Raw genomic sequence first — 19,348 nt, forward strand, 5'->3', positions numbered from 1 at the left:
GCTGGGACCCACATCTAGGGAACATTTAAAGGGGAACGCAGGTACAGAACATCTTATCCCCTAGCCACAAGACCGTTCTTCCATTTGTATGTGAAAGCGTGATAGAGGGTGTTGGAAAGGGCAAATGTTATAACCCTTAGGGCAGATGGTATTAACCCTTAGTGTTCGTGATGCCAGGGCGTGGTTATCCTCTACACCACCCGAGGTATGGCCTCTGGTTCCTGGGCCAGGCGTGGGGCAAATAATCACTCCGATGCAAGGTTACGGAACAACGGCACTTTATTGAGGCAGACAGATGTTAAAGTCTTTACAGCTCAGTTGAGGCCCAAGGAGATGCTCAGTGTACTTCAGGAGGCTTGCTGGCTCGCTGGGACTTGTAGTGGACTTGGACTCAATTATGCAACCCACACTCACTTTAGACTTGACTATGCTGACTAGACTTCTCCTCTGTATTCATGCTTACCAGGCTTTGACTTTCACCTGTAGGGGGTTCCACGGATAGTGGCTGTGTGGTTAGGCCTCGGTCTCCCTCAGGAACACCAGACACTGTCAGTTCTTCACTTGACTGTCCCTCAGCACTCAACTCGCTAAGCTAGCTTCTCTCTGCTATGTAAGGGAGCAATTTGAAGGGGTCCCATACGTCACCAACAAGTCACCTGGTCACTTACACCTTCTTTGGTTACATAGGGCTTAACAACAGGATTTAAAGATACAAACACTTATTAACACATTAATGCAATACATTAACTCTTTATGGGCAAAAAGAGTTCTGAGGAGTGTGGGGGCCAGGTGACTGGGACTGAATCCACCTGATAGGACCAATAGTGTACAGAAGGGCCACCACAAAAGTACTGGCCGATGCACCTTTCCATTTATCTCTTCTGGAGAGCTGTAGATACAGCGTTCATGTATCTCCGGCTCTCCCATAGGGATACATGGAAAGGCGTGTCAGAGTGAGCTCCGTGCATGGAGTGAGCCGGGGTGCTGGGCAGAGGGGATAAGATGTTCTGGACCGGACCCATTTATGACATAAATACCTTGAATGGGACCTTTTCTGGTATTCCATAAATGGGCCATTTTCTGGTTCTGTAGTGAGCTAGGCAGAAGCAGGAAATGTTTGGGTTCTTCCATAGTAAACTGCAATGTTGTCTACAGGAGACATACAGTGAAAACTCTTCAAAGGGGTATTCCCATCTAGGACAGTCGCAAATACCCATTTGAAGAGGTTTCACTGTATGTCTCCTGTAGATGACATCTCAATTTTCTATGGAAGAATCCAAAGATTTCCTGTTTCTGCCTAGCTAACTGCAGAACCAGAAAAAGAAAAACAATCTTTCTGTGTCCTGAGTTCACACACAGTATTTTTGTCACGCTTTATATAGCCAAAACCAGAAGTTGGGCCAAAACAGAGAAAGGGGTGCAAATCTTTCTATTATATTTTTATCTGTATTAGTTGCACTATTGGTTTTGCTAAAAATACTGATCCCAGCCTCACAGTTCTTCATATATTGCTCTGCTGTAAGTAATTTTCTGATATATAGCCATGTAATTGTGGTAGCGGGGTGTGATGCAGGGTAGATACAGGGCAGATGATATGGCCCGAGTGACACCAGGGTGTGGTTTAGCCTTAACCACCCGAAGGTAATACCGCTGATCCTGGGTTAGGCAGGGGCCATGAAGACACCAATGCCAGATTAAGGATGATGGCAGCTTTACTGAGGCAAGATTGGTTATATAGTCTTTGCAGTACAGCCAAATATCCCAGAGAGGTGACCAGTGACACAGGGAGACCTCGCAGGCTTGCTGGGACTTGCAGTAGTTAGACTGACTTTAGTGCAGGCCACGGTGACTACAGATGAACTTGACTTGACAGAGATGGTGACTGACAATAAGATGACTTGACTTACTGATGACTTGTGGCTTCAGGACTTTAGGCTCGAGGCCTCCAATGCTCTGGACACAGGCACTGGAACAACTTGACTGGACTTGACCTCAGCAGAAGTAGCAATGTGCTAAGTGAGAGATTGCAGCCCCTCCCCTGGTTATATAGGGGGGCTCTGCAAGGAGCCCATAGGTCACTTGGGTATTCACCTGGTCACTGGAGCCCTCTGGGTAACAACCATGTGGTACAAACATTAAAGAAACAGTACACTTTTATAATACAAACATATATACATTATGGTGATACTATAAGGGGGACCCTGTGGACATGCAGGGACTTTGCCTGACAGGGCAGAAAGAAAGTACAGGGCCACATCATCCCGTACTGGGACACCACTTAATTATTGTGGAACCAGAATATTTATTTTTATGTATTTTTTCCCCAAACTTAAAGTAAGGGAAGTCCAGTTTCGTGACTTTTTTAAGACTGTGAGAATCTCTAACCCAGTGTGAAACATTGAGGAAGTTATTTCCTGTATATTATTATAGTCTACTGGAAATAGATTTTTTACCTATGTGAACAGCTACCAGTGAACAGTTCCCACCAATACGGGGTGAGGTTTCCATGTATGATGCCGTGATAGAAACCTTAACATTGACCTTTACAGGAAGTTCATCTTCTGTTTTGTGTTTTTTAAGCCACAATGCTGACTGGCCATATTGCATCCGGCATTGTTGTAATTCCGCTATATAATGTAATGGGTGAATATAATGATTGGGCTAAATATGATTGATAAGTGAGTTCCTCTGAGTTCCCATTTACACATTGGAATTATTGCAGAATTTCCAGTCAGATGGGCAACAGGCGCCAATGACCACTCAAAAATGAGCTGTCTCCGTAGACGACAATTCATTTCTGAGTGGATTCCAGAATTTAAAGGGGTACTCCGCCCCTAGACATCTTATCCCCTATCCAAGGATAGGGGATAAGACGTCTGATCGCGGAGGTCCCGCCGCAGGGGACCCCACGATCTCTCCTGCAGCCCCTAGGAATCTTCAGCATGGAGCCAAAGTTTGCTCCGTGCCGGATGACTCACATACATGGGCCGTGACGGTGGCCACGCCCCTCCCATAGACTTGCATTAAGGGGCGGGGCATAACAAAACAAATGGGCGGGGCCATGATGTCACGAACCGCTGGCCCCTGTATCGTGAGTCATCAGGCATGGAGCAAACTTCGATGGGCAGGAACCCCGCGATCAGACATCTTATCCCCTATCCTTGGATAGGGGATAAGATGTCAAGGGGCGGCGTATCCCATAAAATTTCTGGCACAGAAATTCTGCCGTGTTCATGGTGCACCAGAATCTGTTTGAAAACAATGGGAATCTGCCGCAACAGAATTTCCAAGCTTAATTTCTGCTGGAAAATTATGCGGTGCGAATGGGGCTTAAAGGAAATCTGTCAGTAGTATTACCTGCACTAAATCCGTCACACAGGCTTGTAGTGCAGGTGATGCTGATTAAAACGGTACTCACATTGTCCAGATTCGCCCAGCTGTTCCGCTGCAAATCTCGTTTTTCTATTTATGCTAATGATGGCCTTGGGGCATGGGCGGAGTTCCGATCCGAGCTTGGGGCGCGCTGACGTCATGGGGCGGCCACTCCTCCCGGCTCATTAATATTCATAACCTCCCTCCCTGCTCCTTCGCCTGTGTTAGTGTATGTCACATGCACCGCTCACTGTTCACTCCCGGAAGCGGCGTTCCCCTTGGCTTCTTACTTATAAAAGATGGCTGCGACAGTGAATCTGAGGGGAATGCCGCTTCCGGGAGTGAACAGTGAGCGGCGCATGCGCCATACACTAACACAGGCGAAGGAGCAGGGAGGGAGGTTATGAATATTGATGAGTCGGGCGGAGCGGCCGCCCAGTGAAGATGACGTCAGCGCGCCCCAAGCTCGGATCAGAGCTCCGCCCGTGCCCCAAGGCCCTCATTAGCATAAATAGAAAAACGCGATTTGAGGCAGAATGACTGGGTGAATCTGGACCATGTGAGTACCGCTTTAATCAGCATCACCTGCACTACAAGCCTGTGTGACAGGTTTAGTGCGGGTGATACTACTGACAGATTTCCTTTAAAGGGGCTATCCAGGAATAGAAAAACAGAGCTACTTTCTTACTTTTCTATTCCTGGATAACCCCTTTAAGGGTTATGATTACTCATCTTGGCACATCGGGTTTTTTTTTTCCCCATTAAAAAATTCTATATGTGATAGACAAAAACCTTCAATAATCTTGTAGAAAGGTAAAGGATGGGGTTTGTTGCTCAGAAGCTTAGAAGACAGGTAAACATTGGTGAGATATCTGCTTGTGCCAATTCTATTATATTCAGCTGAATTGGAAAAAATGCCCATAAAACAGAAATTGTAGGAGAGGGGGGATTTGTCAATAGCTTTGTACCAGTTTAGTGGCATAAAAAAGTGGTAAATTTATTTACACTGTCATTTGCAACTTTTATTGCTTCTCACCACTTTTCAATAATTACTCGAACAGCGGGTGAGCTAACCTGGAGGGAGCAGGGCCACTGTTTGTCCAACAGAATTATTATTATTTACCACAAAAGTTGGTGCATATTATTGTGCAAACAAAATTTTTATATCTGTCATTAGAACAGCCTAAACTTGCATCTTTCTCTACTACACATCGGCCTAGAACTAGCATATAAAATGTCAGTCTTAATAAAGCTTTCCCAATGTCTTTACATGGTGTTGGTTGTTTACCCAATTGCCCAGTCTACACAGCTTATTGGACGGTTATGGTCACTTACATGAGGAGAAGTCACATACAACCTAGAAGACTGAGAAGGGGCTCAGATACTCCATGTTCCATTAACCTGATTTTATTTTTTTCTTACAGACAGTGAAAGGAATGGTGCAGATTCTTTACATGAGGTAAGAGTTTGATTTCTATTCACATTTCTTACAAGTCTAGGTTTTGCTTCCATTACTCAGTTTATGTGATTTTTTTTATTTAGGTGCAACAAAACAAGGGATCTCCCTTCTCAATGTCTCCAAAGGTATGTAGACTAATGCCAGTGGATCCTTAGGGTTGGCCACAGATGATCCCACAGTAATAATTCAATTATTTTAATAATGTTAATATTTGCACATCTCCCCCAACCTATGGCTCTCAACCTGTTTTGAAGAAGTACAATTCCCATTATGCTCTGACAGTGCAACCCAGATATTTTAGTTTTACGCTGCTTTCACACTATAAAATTCATCCATTTTAAATATCCGTTTGATGTTCCGTTGTGAAAACCCTGAAAATCGGCCATTAAACGTCCGTTAGAAAATCCCATATGTCCGTTCGAAAATCCTATTATAGTCTATGGGATTTTTGCATTATCCGTTTTAATCCGTTATAGTCCGTTATGAATAACAGACGTTATTTTGTGACGGAAGATAGTAACGGGAGAAATAGTGCATGCACTATTTCTTCCATTCATTCTCCCTTCACAAAACAATGTCCGTTATTCATAACGGACTATAACGGATTAAAACGGATAATGCAAAAATCCCATAGACTATAATGGGATTTTCTAATGGACGTTTAATGGCCGATTTTCAGGGTTTTCATGATGGAACATCAAACGGATCTTTAAAACGGATGAATTTTATAGTGTGAAAGCAGCCTTATTTTAGCTGGGGAACTACAGGTTAGGGCCCAACATTATAGATGTATGTAGAAGAAGCAAGATCAGCGTCACTTTAGAACATATACATGGCGACGTGGTCTTTGAGGCCTGTTTGTGATTCACTGTGATCATCTTAGGGACATAGTGGGGGAATCCCCGGAGCCATTACAGCATTGCACCCGTTTCCTGAGTTCCCTTTTTTAGTCTAACTTCCCCATAAACCCATTATTACTGTATTTCCCTGTAGACCAGAATACTAAATATTCTATTTTTCTTAAGTGAATTAAGTAGTTTCCTAGCCCCATTATAAAGTACAGAATCTCATCTGATTTAAATAAAAGGTTTCATGGGAAATTGACTCATTGTTTAAACAAATAAATAAATAAAAATTGAAAATTTTTGGTACACCTTTTCATTTATTTTTCTGGCCACTAAGCCTAATAATAAGCTGACACTTCCTGTTCTGTTGAGAAAACCTTCTAGCGGTTTCATCATTATTATCACAGACAGGACACCAGTACATAGATAAGAGCAAATCGGGTAATTCACAGTAGGCGATGGTCACAGCTCCCCTCCTAACTTTTCCATAGAGGACAGTATGGTCCCCTCCAGTTTATTGTGTCCTATGTCCATAGGGCTGCTGTTCAGGAAATATGGCTGCCCCCATAATAATGTACAAAAAGTGCAATAAAAAAAATTATAGTCAGATAACGGCAGCTGACTAGAATAAAAAGAACCATGTTTCATTATCTGGCTTTAATCTATAAACAACTCTAGGTGACACATTTCCCAAATGTAATGAACACTTATAACTCGAGGTACTGTTTGTAATAATCCATCAAGAAGTGTTCTAGAGGGTTATCTTTTTAGTTTTTAATCATAATTTTCTTCATTAAACATATTTGAAATGTGCTTAAAAAAAGGAGTCATAGCTAAGAGGGTCTGTACATAAACCAGACATTATGGTGTAAATTGAAATTGAATGGGCTTAGTCATAGAAGTAAACAATTTACAGAGCCTTCTCAAGGTAAAATATTTATAGAGGCTTCACAAGGTTCGATCACTCATGTGGCCAGGCTCACTGAACGTTGGCCCTTATATAAGATTATTTAATTTAGAGAAACAAAATTTTAGACACTTTTAATAAATGTCACTGTTATTTTCAATATAGATTACAGATGAAGAATGTGGGGAGCGGTCCCCATCCCTTCCTGGCACTCCAGTTCCCCCAATGCCTTCTGCTCCTCCCACCCCACAGGCTCCTTCTGCCCCCCAGCAACCGCCTACCTCCCTCCCTCAAACACAGCTCCTCCTTGCTGGCAGCCAGCTGGCTGGGGTAAGTTCCAGTTTATCAGAGTAATGTTTGTGCTTATGTTAGTCCTAAATTTATTTGTTAAATTTGTGGTCCTATAGAGCTGGGAGTTTTGAAACATTATCTTTGTTTTAAATGGGTATTGCCAACTTGAAAAGTTAACACGTATGCACAGGATAGGGGATAGCAAGCTGATTGGTGGGGGTCTGACCATTGGCACCCCCACCAGTCCTGTGGATAGGGAAAATTGTGGATTACACTTTTAAAGGACAACTGCAGCGCTATATACACTTATCCCGTATCTACAAGATAGGGGATAAGTGTTTGATCGTGGGGGGTCCGACCGCTGGGACCCCCCCCCCCCCTTGATCTCCCTAATGGGGCGCCGCCATTAGCGCTCATATACAGTTCTATTGGGGAGGCGGGGAGGCACGAACGCTGCCTCCCCGCCTCTCCCATAGAGATGTATGGAGGAGGCGTGCCTATTGCAATGTCATGCTGCGGCTGGCACGCCCCCTGCACGGGACAGCCGCGGCCCCGTACAGGAGATCACAGGGAGTCCCAGCGGTCGGACCCCCCGTGATCAAACACTTATCCCCCCTGTGCATAGGGGATAAGTGTTAATCACCCTGCAGATGTCCTTTAAGGCAGAGTTTTTTGGCATCTGCATTGTTGTTTTCCTTCCTCTAAGAACTATAACAATTGTATTTTCAGTTGTCATATGAGGGTTTATTTTAGTGGGCCAAATACCATGTTTTAATGGCAACCCTAATTTACTACATCAACATTTATTTATTTTTTTATGTTTTTTTTTTCCATCTATAGAGCACCCGTATTGGATTGTTTTTTTTTTTTTTTTTTTTAGTTGTTATTGGTACAATTTGGGGTAGATTGGACCTTCTGATCACTTTTTAATTCATTTTTTGGGATGCAGCTTGACAAAAAAAATGCAATTATGGAATTTTTTTTAATCAGATGACATTCACTGTACAGGATAATTAATGTTAGATTTTAATAGTTTGAACATTTGCGAACATTGCAATACCAATTTAGGTTTATTTTACTTTTATTTACTGTTTTGTTTTCAATTGATCAAGGATTAAGGGGTATTTTGAAATTTCAATACACTTTTTGTTATATATTTAGTGGACTTGTACAAGAGATCATTTGATCACTTATCCCTTAAACTCTAATACTACTTTATTGAAGTGTATTGTGACTTGATATCATCCTCAACATCATGACCTAATAGGATGTCAAAAATCAGAAAGGCGTTAAAGGGGTATTCCAGGAGAAAAACTTTTTTTTTTTTTAGCTCAACTGGCTCCAGAAAGTTAAACAGATTGGTAAATTACTTCTATTAAAAAATCTTAATCCTTCCAATAATTATCAGCTGCTGAAGTTGAGTTGTTCTTTTCTGTCTAAGTGCTCTCTGATGACACGTGTCTCGGGAGCAGTTCCTATGGGAATTTGCTTCTACTCTGGACAGCTCCCGAGACACGTGCCATGAGAGAGCACTTAGACAAAAAAGAACAATTCAACTTCAGCAGCTCATAAGTACAGAAAGGATTAACATTTTTTAATAGAAGTAATTTGCAAATCTGTTTCACTTTCTGGAGCCAGTTGATATATATAAAAAAAGTTTTTTTTCCGGGATAACCCCTTTAAGAGCTATGTCCATCCTCACAGCCAATGAATAATGAAACATGTAGCAACTTTGCAATAGGTTTTACTTAAAATGTATTGTTTTGTTTCTACAGCCTTTATGCAAACCTATGCATGGCCCTGTATAGTCTCATTTTGCAGTCAGACTCTTATCTAAATCTGTCCTCTATTCTTCCTAATTCACTGACTGTATGTTAGTTTAAATTGTGAACAATCGGAAGGGAGTTTGCACCTGACTACAGAGGAGTGTATTTGTTGTCTGTTACCATGGAGACACATAGTTCTGCATAAGAGCTATAGAAACAGACGAGAGGGAATTGTTTCATCAAAAACCTATTGCAAAATTTTCATTTTACATGAATTGGGGCAAAAAATGGGTGCTATTGTGGACAAGTCTTCCTGGGACAGCTGTTAAAGCTCTACAACGTCTTCACTATCTTGTCTCGCTCTGTTGGATCCAGATGCTTGTGATCTCTTCTACAGAATGTTTACCGTTCTTTCTGAGCCACCAAACAACTCACTAGCAGATGATGTGACATCAGTTTTATATCAGTTTTTCCATTCCAGGATGCCTCTAAGCCTTTGCAAAACTACAACCCCCAGCATGCCCGGACAGCCAAAGGCTGTCCGGGCATGCTGGGAGTTGTAGTTTTGCAACAGCTGGAGGCACCCTGGTTTGGAAACACTGTATTGTATCTCAAATGTAAAGTAAAACCTATTGGTTGTTAAGACCTAATGCAAAATTTATGCACCAAAATTCCTGGTGAATAAACCATTGGTGTATGTGGTCTGTGCATTTGGTGACCCGATTTCTTACATTTTTCTGCATGTGTCATTATTTATGGTGTTATTTATGACTTAAAGGGGTACTCCACTGGAAAACATTTTTTTTAAATCAACTTGTGCCAGAAAGTTAAACAGATTTGTTAACTATACCATAAAAAATATTGGGGCTCAAGGTAAAAAATATAGGTCCACAAATGTATTTAAATAATTAATTCAATACAAATATGTGCTATAATACCTGGAAGTCACAGTATTATAGCACATATTTGTATTGAATTAATTATTTAATTATTATTATTAATTATTTGTGGACCTATATCTTTGACCTTGAGCCCCACTATTTTTTTATGGTATATTTTATGTTTGCAGACACCGTGGGTATAAGTGTCAGATTGGGTAGCCCAGGTCATTATTGATAGTTAGATAGACAAGAGCCTCTCCAATATATTTTTTTAGATTTGTTAATTACTTTTATTTTAAAAATCTTAATCCTTCCAGTACTTAGCAGCTGCTGTATGGTCCACAGGAAGTTCTTTCATTTTTTTTAAATTTCTTTTCTGTCTGACCCGAGTGCTCTCTGCTGACACCTCTGTCCATGTCAGGAACTGTCCAGAGCAGGATAAGTTTGCTATGGGGAATTGCTCCTACTCTGGACAGTTCCTGGCATGGACAGGGGTGTCAGCAGAGAACTCTGTGGTCAGACAGAAAGGAAAATCAAAAAGAAAAGAATTTCCTCTGTAGTATATAGCAGCTGATAAGTACTGGAAGGATTAAGATTTTTAAATAGAAGTAATTTACAAAACTATTTTACATTCTTGCACCAGTTGATTTAAAAGAAAATTTCCAGCGGAGTACCCCTTTAATGACTGTTTATATTACCGTATATATCTATGTAAGCATTTGCTGCTTTGCTTCATTTATATTATCTTATTCTCACTGCATTGTCTTTTTCTCCCTTATTCATTTTTAATTATTATAATTTTTTTTTTTTTTACTTTATCTCTACCCTTGACCCTTTTCTTTTGTTCCTTTTTGGTTCCCCTCTTTGCTTTGTTTTCTCCTCCCTGCTTTTCTTTCTCCTGGCTGCAGCTAACTGCACTTCTCCCTGCACAGCAGCAGTTGCTTCTCCAGCAAGCTCAGCTTCTAGCAGCTGCTGTCCAGCAATCCAACGCTGCTGCCGCTGCCAGCGCCTCCCAGTCAGGGTCTGACACCCAGTCCCCAAACAACCAACAGCAACCCCCCCAACTTGCTTTGTCCCAGCCCATCCACCTCACTGCACAGGTGAGCACGGCATGTGTCCAGGATCACTATGAATTGATTGTGAATAAAGAATTTGCACTTTTTATATCGTAATTTGCATTGTATATGGTGAGAAAAAGATTATTCAGTCAATTGAAAAATACTTGGCTGATGCGGCTGCAAGTTTACACTGTCCCGTACATAAAGTGGCATACTGCAGCTCCTCCGGCAGCTATGGTGTCTAAGGTGAGATGGAGTGTTATAGGGGTATTCCAGCCGGTTATCTTTGGCACCTCCATAGGGAATGAATAGGGCGCATTCCAACCCATCACTCAGCCCATCAGTCATTCAGTGGGGGGGGGGGGGGGGAGTCGTGTCCCCGTTCTCAAGATCATATGGGGTCCCACAGGTTAGACTTCCATCACAATCAGACACTTATCTCCCATCCTGTGGATAGGGGGTGTTATTGGAGGGTGGAATACTCCTTTAATTCAGGGACTTCATTGTAAACAAACAGAGAAAGGAAGGGCAAATTGGTTAGGAGAGAAACAGGAGGGGTAGGGGCAATAAGCATTATGGGGGAGATTTATCAAAACCTGTCCAGAGGAAAAAGTTGCCCATAGCAACCAATCAGATCTCTTCTTTCATTTCTAACAAGGCCTCTGCAAAATTAAAGAAGCGATCTGATTGGTTGCTATGGGCAACTAGACAAATTTTCCTTTGCACAGGTTTTGATAAATCTCCCCCCTATGACCATTTGTCTAGGAATAGGCAATGAAGTGGAATCCTCCTATCCCCATGGTGACTACTTTTCACAAGTATGCATTGGGTTGACATCCTGCCAACTAGGATATGCCATCACTTTATGGTCAGTGAGGGTCTGGCCTCTGGGACAACCACTAATTCTGAGAATGGAGGGCCTGGGTGCTGATGTAGGGCTTTATCTTTATCACTTTTTTTTTTTTTTGTCCAACAATGATGCCCACTTGAATGCAACTAACACAATAACCAAAGTTCCTAAGATAATACAACCCTTAAAGAGTACCTGTCATCAACAAAAACTTTTAATATGTTGTTCATTAATGAATCATTAATGAAGACATATTGTAATATATCTTCATTAAAAAATATTCATATTTATACTAGTGTTTTCATTTTATACTTTTGGCCACTAGGGGTCTCTCTTCTATGCCTGGTCTGCAGTCAGCTTCCTATGCTTTTCATAGTAAGTGTACAACTTTTAGGACTAATGCTGAAAGGGCACTGGTCCTTCCACAAGAAGTTCAGTACTCTCAGCTCAGGACTCCCTCCCAGCCTGGAGCAGCACTGTGAGCTACAAGTCTGCACATACCTCTCATATAAAAGAGGCCAGTCACCTCCCCCCTGCTCTGTGTTCTCCCTGCCCCTCACCACACGTTATCTTATACACTGTATTATCTCACTGCACTCCCTGCTCTGTGCCTCCCCCCCCCCCCCCCCGACATTCATCTTAATTACTGCCTCTGTAATTGCTCCCACCGCCCAGACCAGCTGTTGGCTGTCTGGGCATGCTGGGAGTTGTAGTTTTGCAACAGCTGGAGATACCCTGTTTGGGAAACACTGCTGCAGAGGGAGAGCAGCATACAGGAAGACTGGCAGAAGCAGAGTCCCGGCCAGGCTTCATGTGACATCATGCCTGCTGGGACCGCCTCCTTCCACCCCTCAGAAAGACAGTGCTCCTGAGCTAATGAAGAGGGATAAAAAAAGGTATTTCCACAGCGTTTTGAACCTCAATAAACACAGGGATAGGCATAGATAGAGTAAGGGACAGATGGGAGGGGGATCAGGGAAAGTTTAGTTGATGACAGGTACTCTTTAAGGGAGTGCCCCTGTGGGGAAAAGCCTTACAAAATGCCTTATTATGCTTCTTAAAGCTTAAACGATGAGCACTATAATCTTGTTTAAAATCCTAGCAGCACCTTATTGATTGGACAGTTCTAACATGCTGCTCTCACCAGCAACCATAAATATGACCTCCTAACAATGGAATGGTAATTTCTGGCTTTATATGAAACATGATATACTCTTTCTATTTAGGTATCAATGCCCCATCCACTGTTATATATAGTGAACGTATTTTGTGTTCACCGCCTAAGGTGTCTGATGATATTAAAACCCACTCCTATAGCCTCCGTGATGTTTTGCCAGCGTACTGCCTTTGTCAAGGGCTAAGAGGATACTCACTTGAATGTTGAATGTAGCTCCCTGTACGAGTGGGTGGCCGGAAACATGGAAAGAGATGCAGCTGTAAACCAGCTTTGTTTCCCACTTATTCTCAGGACTGTTTGGGATGATATGGCAGTGCTCTGTATGGTGGTATATACGGAGGAGAGGATGTGTCCTCAAAAAGCAATATTATAATGCCCGTCACTCACCAATGATGAAAGATTAAAGGGGTTATCCAGGAAAACACTTTTTTTATATATATATCAACTGGCTCCAGAAAGTTAAACAGATTTATAAATTACTTCTATTAAAAAAAATTTATCCTTTCAGTACTTATGAGCATCTGAAGTTAAGGTTGTTCTTTTCTGTCTAAGTGCTCTCTGATGATACGTGTCTCGGGAAACGCCCAGTTTAGAAGCAAATCCCCATAGCAAACCTCTTCTAAACTGGGCGTTTCCCGAGACACGTGTCATCAGAGAGCACTTAGATAGAAAAGAACAACTCTGATGACACGTGTCTCGGGAAACGCCAAGTTTAGAAGAGGTTTGCTATGGAGATTTGCTTCTAAACTGGGTGGTTCCCGAGACAAGTGTCATCAGAGAGCACTTAGACAGAAAAGAACAACCTTAACTTCAGAAGCTCATAAGTACTAAAAGGATTAAGATTTTTTAATAGAATTTACAAATCTGTTTAACTTTCTGGAGCCAGTTGATATATATAAAAAAAAGTTTTTTTCCTTGATAACCCCTTTAAACCACTATTAGCTTTTATCGGTTTTTAGGACTAAGCAATGCTCACAATCTTTGTCTGTAAGGCAGGTGACAGGAAGTCTGCCCCGTGCAGGAATGATTTCCCCACCAGTCACAATTTTATCTAGACTATCTTCAGTTCTCACAAACTCCTGAAAACCTATGCACATATATTATTACTGAAAATAGCATACTATTATTTCCATTGAAAACCACATGGAACATTTCTGGTTTTCTGATTAATTTACAATGTGTACTTATCTTTGAAACGTCAAAAGAAATATGTTTTTTAAATTTGCTCTTTCCCCAATGCTCATTATATATTAAACAGCGCGCATACCAGATCAATAGAGAATGACGCCGGACCTTTGATCAGGCAGTATTGCAAATAGTGTAATATAAATTCCCAGACAATTCTCAAACCCGCAGTGGCAGATTTCATGAGATGCACATCTGATTATCCTCGCAGTCATTGCTCTAGACAGGAGAATCCATAAATGTTAAAAAAAAACTAAGTATAACCTTCCTAATTTGCAATGACAGAACCTAAACACACCATAACATCACTTATTTAAAGGGTATAGTAACTATTGATGATTCTAAACCACTTAAAAGGGGTTCTCCGGTGCTTACACATCTTATTCCCTATCCAAAGGATAGGGGATAAGATGCCTGATCGCGGGAGTCCCGCCGATGGGGACGCCCATGATCATGCACGCGGCACCCCGTTTGTAATCAGTCCCCGGAGCGTGTTCGCTCCAGGTCTGATTACCGACGACCACAAGGCCGGCGGCGTGTGACGTCACGCTCCGCCCCTCAATGCAAGCCTACGGGAGGGGGTGTGACAGCTATCACGCCCCCTCCCATAGGCTTGCATTGAGGGGCGGAGCGTGACGTCACACGGGGGCGGAGGCGAGACGTCACACGCTGCTGGCCCTGTGGTTGCCGGTAATCAGACCCGGAGCGAACATGCAACGGGGACTGATTACAAATGGGGTGCCATGTGCATGATCCCGGGGGTCCCCAGCGGCGGGACTCCAGCGATCAGGCATCTTATCCCCTATCCTTTGGATATCCCCTATCCTGTGTAACCCTGGAGAACCCCTTTAAATGGGAACTGCATGAACGGCGGTTACCTAATGTATATATCAGTGGTCTTCAACCTGTGGACCTCCAGATGTTGCAAAACTACGACTCCCAGCATGCCCGGACAGCCGTTGGCTGTCCGGGCATGCTGGGAGTTGTAGTTTTGCAACATCTGGAGGTCTGCAGGTTGGAGACCACTAGTATATATAATATTTTTTATGCTCCATTTATAAATGGGTTGAATTAGTTGTTGCAAAACTACAATTCCCAGCATTCCCAGACAGCCTTTGGCGGTCTGGGCATGCTGGGGTTGTAGTTTTGCGACAGTTGGAGGCACCCTGGTTCGTAAACAATGATTTAGATGATAATACAATGAAGATTAGGGCAACCAGATCCCTGTGGCTTCCCTATGAGACCATTAGTCCTGTTGTAGGATAGCCTGAGTCTGCTACAACTTCTAAAATGGCAGCCTGTATTTTGCTGTATTAGCCCATATTTCGAAGCCTTGAATTAAGTTCGGGCAGTACGTTGTAGGTATACATCGGGGGTGCTAGCAAAAAAAAAGTGCCATCTTGTCTTGCAGCCTATCCATTCACTTCAGTGGTTTAAACACACTCGCTTGTTTAGTCCATTACAGGGGTACTCCGGTGGAAAACTTTTTATTTTTTTAATCAACTGGTGCCAGAAAGTTAAACAGATTTGTAAATTACTTCTATTAAATAATCTTAATCCTTCCTGTACTTATTAGCTTCTGAATACTACATAGGAAATGGTTTCTCTCTCTGCTGACATCTGTCCATTTTAACCCCTTAAGGACCAAGGGCGTACAGGTACGCCCTTGGTCCTGCTCTCCTGATATAACGCGGGGTTACACAGTAACCCCGCGTCATATCGCGGCGGGCCCGGCGTCATAGTGAAGCCGGGACCCGCCTCTAATAGCGCACAGTGCCGATCGCGGCACCGCGCGCTATTAACCCTTTAGCCGCGCGCTCAGAGCTGAGCCGCGCGGCTAAAAGTGAAACCGAAAGTGGCCGGCTAGCTCAGTCGGGCTGTTCGGGATAGCCGCGGCTAATCGCGGCATCCCGAACAGCTCACAGGACAGCGGGAGGGCCCCTACCTGCCTCCTCGCTGTCCGATCGCCGAATGACTGCTCAGTGCCTGAGATCCAGGCATGAGCAGTCATGCGGCAGAATCGTTGATCACTGGTTTCTTATGAGAAACCAGTGATCAGCATAGAAGATCAGTGTGTGCAGTGTTATAGGTCCCTATGGGACCTATAACACTGCAAAAAAAAAGTGAAAAAAAAAAGTGAATAAATATCATTTAACTCCTCCCCTATTAAAAGTTTGAATCACCCCCCTTTTCCAATAAAAAAAAAAACACAGTGTAAATAAAAAGAAAAATGAACATATATGGTATCACCGCGTGCGGAAATGTCCGAATTATAAAAATATATCATTAATTAAACCGCTCGGTCAATGGCGTGCGCGCAAAAAAATTCCAAAGTCCAAAATAGTGCTTTTTTGGTCACTTTTTATATCATTTAAAAATTAATAAAAAGCGATCAATAAGTCCTATCAATGCAAAAATTGTACCGTTAAAAACTTCAGATCACGGCGCAAAAAATGAGCCCTCATACCGCCCCATACACGGAAAAATAAAAAAGTTATAGGGGTCAGAAGATGACAATTTTAAACGTATTAATTTTCCTGCATGTAGTTATGATTTTTTCCAGAAGTCTTAAAAAATCAAATCTATATAAGTAGGGTATCATTTTAATCGTATGGACCTACAGAATAAAGATAAGGTGTCATTTTTACCGAAAAATGTACTACGTAGAAACGGAAGCCCCCAAAAGTTACAAAACTGCGTTTTTTTTTCAATTTTGTCGCACAATGATTTTTTTTTCCGTTTCACCGTAGATTTTTGGGTAAAATGACTGACGTCATTACAAATTAGAATTGGTGGCGCAAAAAATAAGCCATCATATGGATTTTTAGGTGCAAAATTGAAAGAGTTATGATTTTTTAAAGGCAAGGAGCAAAAAACGAAAATGCAAAAACGGAAAAAACCCCGGTCCTTAAGGGGTTAAGAACTGTCCAGAGCTGTTTTTCCCTTTGAAACACAGAGTAAAAGGAAATCCCCATAGCAAACATATGCTGTTCTGGACAGTTCCTAAAATGGACAGAGATGGCAGCAGAGAGCACTGTGGTCGTGATGTCAGCAGAGAGCTCTGTGTTCCAAAAAGAAAATTATTTCCTATGTAGTATTCAGCAGCTAATCAGAACTGGAAGGATTAAGATTTTTTAATAAAAGTAATCTGTTTAACTTTACTGCCAGAATGTGATGTAAATGCAGCCTAAGGGTACATTAACACGCGCAAATTTTTTTAGCGGGTTTTCCGCTGCGTATTTGAAAGTGGGCGGGCTCTTCTTGGCTGTCCGCAACAGATTTTCAGTGCGGAATTTACGCTCCGGAAAATCCGCCACAGTCCCTACTGACTTCAATGGGGCTTGCAGCAGATTTTCCGCAGTGTACATTCCGCCGCGGAAAATCTGCTGTGGACAGCCTAGAAGAGCCCGCCCACTTTCAAATACGCAGCGGAAAACCCGCTAAAAAATCTGCATGTGTGAACGTACCCTAAGGCAGGGTTCGACTTTGAGAAGCTTCAGACGGAAAACTTCCTCCTGAAGCTTCCGAGCACTGCCATCAGTCAGCGATAGGACCGCGCAGGCATTACCGTCCCCATAGACAGCAGTGTCTGCGGAGCGGGTTCCCCCAGAACATTTTTGATGAGAATTTTCTGGCGTAAAATTCCGACCAGAAAATTCCGCAGTGTGATTGGATTCACGGAAAACCCATTCACCTGCATGTTAAGCTTCATGCAGCGAAATTTCCGATTGGAATTCCTGAGCGGAATTCTGGTCGGAAATTCTGTAGTGTGAATCAGGCCCAAGAATAAGTTTTCAGTTCCCTAGTATATTTGTGTATGCCAACCTACACATTAATATGTGTTAATATTTTGAGGTTTTTTTTTTTGCTAAGATTTGACTAAACTTCCTAGTGAGTCTTTATTTTTTCCTGTGATTTCATGTTGTAATACATTTATAGTCTTTGTAGTCCTTACAACATTCAGATGGCAGGTGCATTTTAGTGCAAAGCTTTCTATTGTAACTTTTACATTCTTTATAGCTAAATCTGCTATGGTTTTTATCTGCTTATTATGTATTTTCTCTTATCCTAACTTGTCACTTTTGCAGGATATCCAGCAACTGCTGCAACTCCAGCAACTGGTTCTTGTTCCCGGGCATCCTCTCCAGTCCCCTACACAGTTTCTGCTGCCCCAAGCGGGGCAAGGCCAACAAGGTGAGTCACATTTATTGAAACATCCTCTGCCTACAATATCTAACAATATAAACTTAGGGGCTCCGTAGAGTCAATTCAGAAAAAGATAAATATAAGGACTTGTTTACTATGTGAACTATAGATAGAGATGTGAAAAGAAATTAGGTTTCTGTGAATTTAATGATACAGACATACCACCCAGTACTCTATGCACCTTTAGAAAAAACCTGTGCTATTCCTCTGTTATTTTCCTAAATATATATGAATAAATTGACAAGTGGCCATTATGTTTCTCTTTTTAAAGGGGTACTCCAGTAGAAAACACTTTTTTTTTCAAATAAACTGGTGCCAGAAAGTTATACAGATTTGTAAATTACTTCTATATAAAAATCTTAATTCTTCCAGTACTTATCAGCTGCTGTATGCTCCACAGGAAGTTCTTTTCTTTATGAATTTCCTTTCTGTCTGACCACAGTACTCTCTGCTGACACCTCTGTCCATGTCAGGAACTATCCAGAGTAGGAGCAAATCCTCATAGCAAACCTCTCCTGCTCTAGACAGTTCCTGACACGGACAGAGGTGTCAGCAGAGAGCACTGTGGTCAGACTGAAAAAAATTCAAAAAAGAAAATAACTTCCTCTGTAGTATACAGCAGCTGATAAGTACTGGAAGGATTAAGATTTTTTAATAGAAGTAATTTACAAATCTGTTTAACTTTCTTGAGCCAGTTGATATGAAAAAAAAATAGTTTTCCACTGGAGTACCCCTTTAAGGAGCATGTTTTTACACTGTGTGACACAGCATCAGTTGGATAGGATCAGATTATGTAAGGACACACCTCTGGTGACACCCAGTATCTATAACAGAGGAATGGCACAACATGGACTTCTAAAAAAAGATGTTCCAGAATTGTTATTTCATGTAGAATGCAATTATTTGCTAAAACATACACATCTGGTTCCCCTCAATGGGCAGCAGTTAATCCACATAAAATTACATTGACCTCATTGGGGTCTACTGCAGATTTTCTGCTGTGGTAAATCCTCAGCGAAAAACCCGCCATGGCTCAAACCTGAAACGGAAAGCTCGCAAGTAACTTGCATGTGTAAACATACCCTAACAGAGAAAACTTGCAGTCAGAGAAGAAAATTTCCTTGTGTGGTGTTTGATTCTAGTTTTGATATTGAAATTGTCAAAAAGTGTGTTATTTTAATAAATACATTCACACAGTTGGGATCTCTAGTCCTTATCCTTCCTTCTTCTCCAGGCCTCCTTTCTGCACCAAATCTCTTCCAGCTACCTCAACAAAGCCAGGGGAATCTCATTCCGGGTCAGCCAAGGCCTGGCCTTCCCACTCAGGTGAGTGAACCAGAATATGAATAGC

At 42.1% G+C, this 19,348-nt stretch overlaps 1 protein-coding gene across 3 annotated transcripts in view; it reads left to right on the top strand.

Moving 5' to 3' along the window:
* Positions 1 to 19,348, top strand: part of POU2F2 (POU class 2 homeobox 2) — a 216,477-nt gene that overhangs the window by 182,966 nt on the left and 14,163 nt on the right. For 2 of the 3 annotated variants that reach the window (XM_056542917.1, XM_056542919.1), the window contains exons 7-12: positions 4,797 to 4,831; positions 4,915 to 4,956; positions 6,749 to 6,913; positions 10,430 to 10,621; positions 17,880 to 17,985; positions 19,232 to 19,323. In XM_056542917.1, the coding sequence (XP_056398892.1) occupies positions 4,797 to 4,831; positions 4,915 to 4,956; positions 6,749 to 6,913; positions 10,430 to 10,621; positions 17,880 to 17,985; positions 19,232 to 19,323 (632 nt within the window). Of the gene's footprint in view, positions 1 to 4,796; positions 4,832 to 4,914; positions 4,957 to 6,748; positions 6,914 to 10,429; positions 10,622 to 17,879; positions 17,986 to 19,207; positions 19,324 to 19,348 lie in introns of all 3 variants that reach the window. The other variant, XM_056542918.1, reaches the window with a different exon arrangement.

Source organism: Hyla sarda, chromosome 10 (genome assembly GCF_029499605.1).
Source record: "Hyla sarda isolate aHylSar1 chromosome 10, aHylSar1.hap1, whole genome shotgun sequence".
NCBI lineage: Eukaryota > Metazoa > Chordata > Amphibia > Anura > Hylidae > Hyla > Hyla sarda.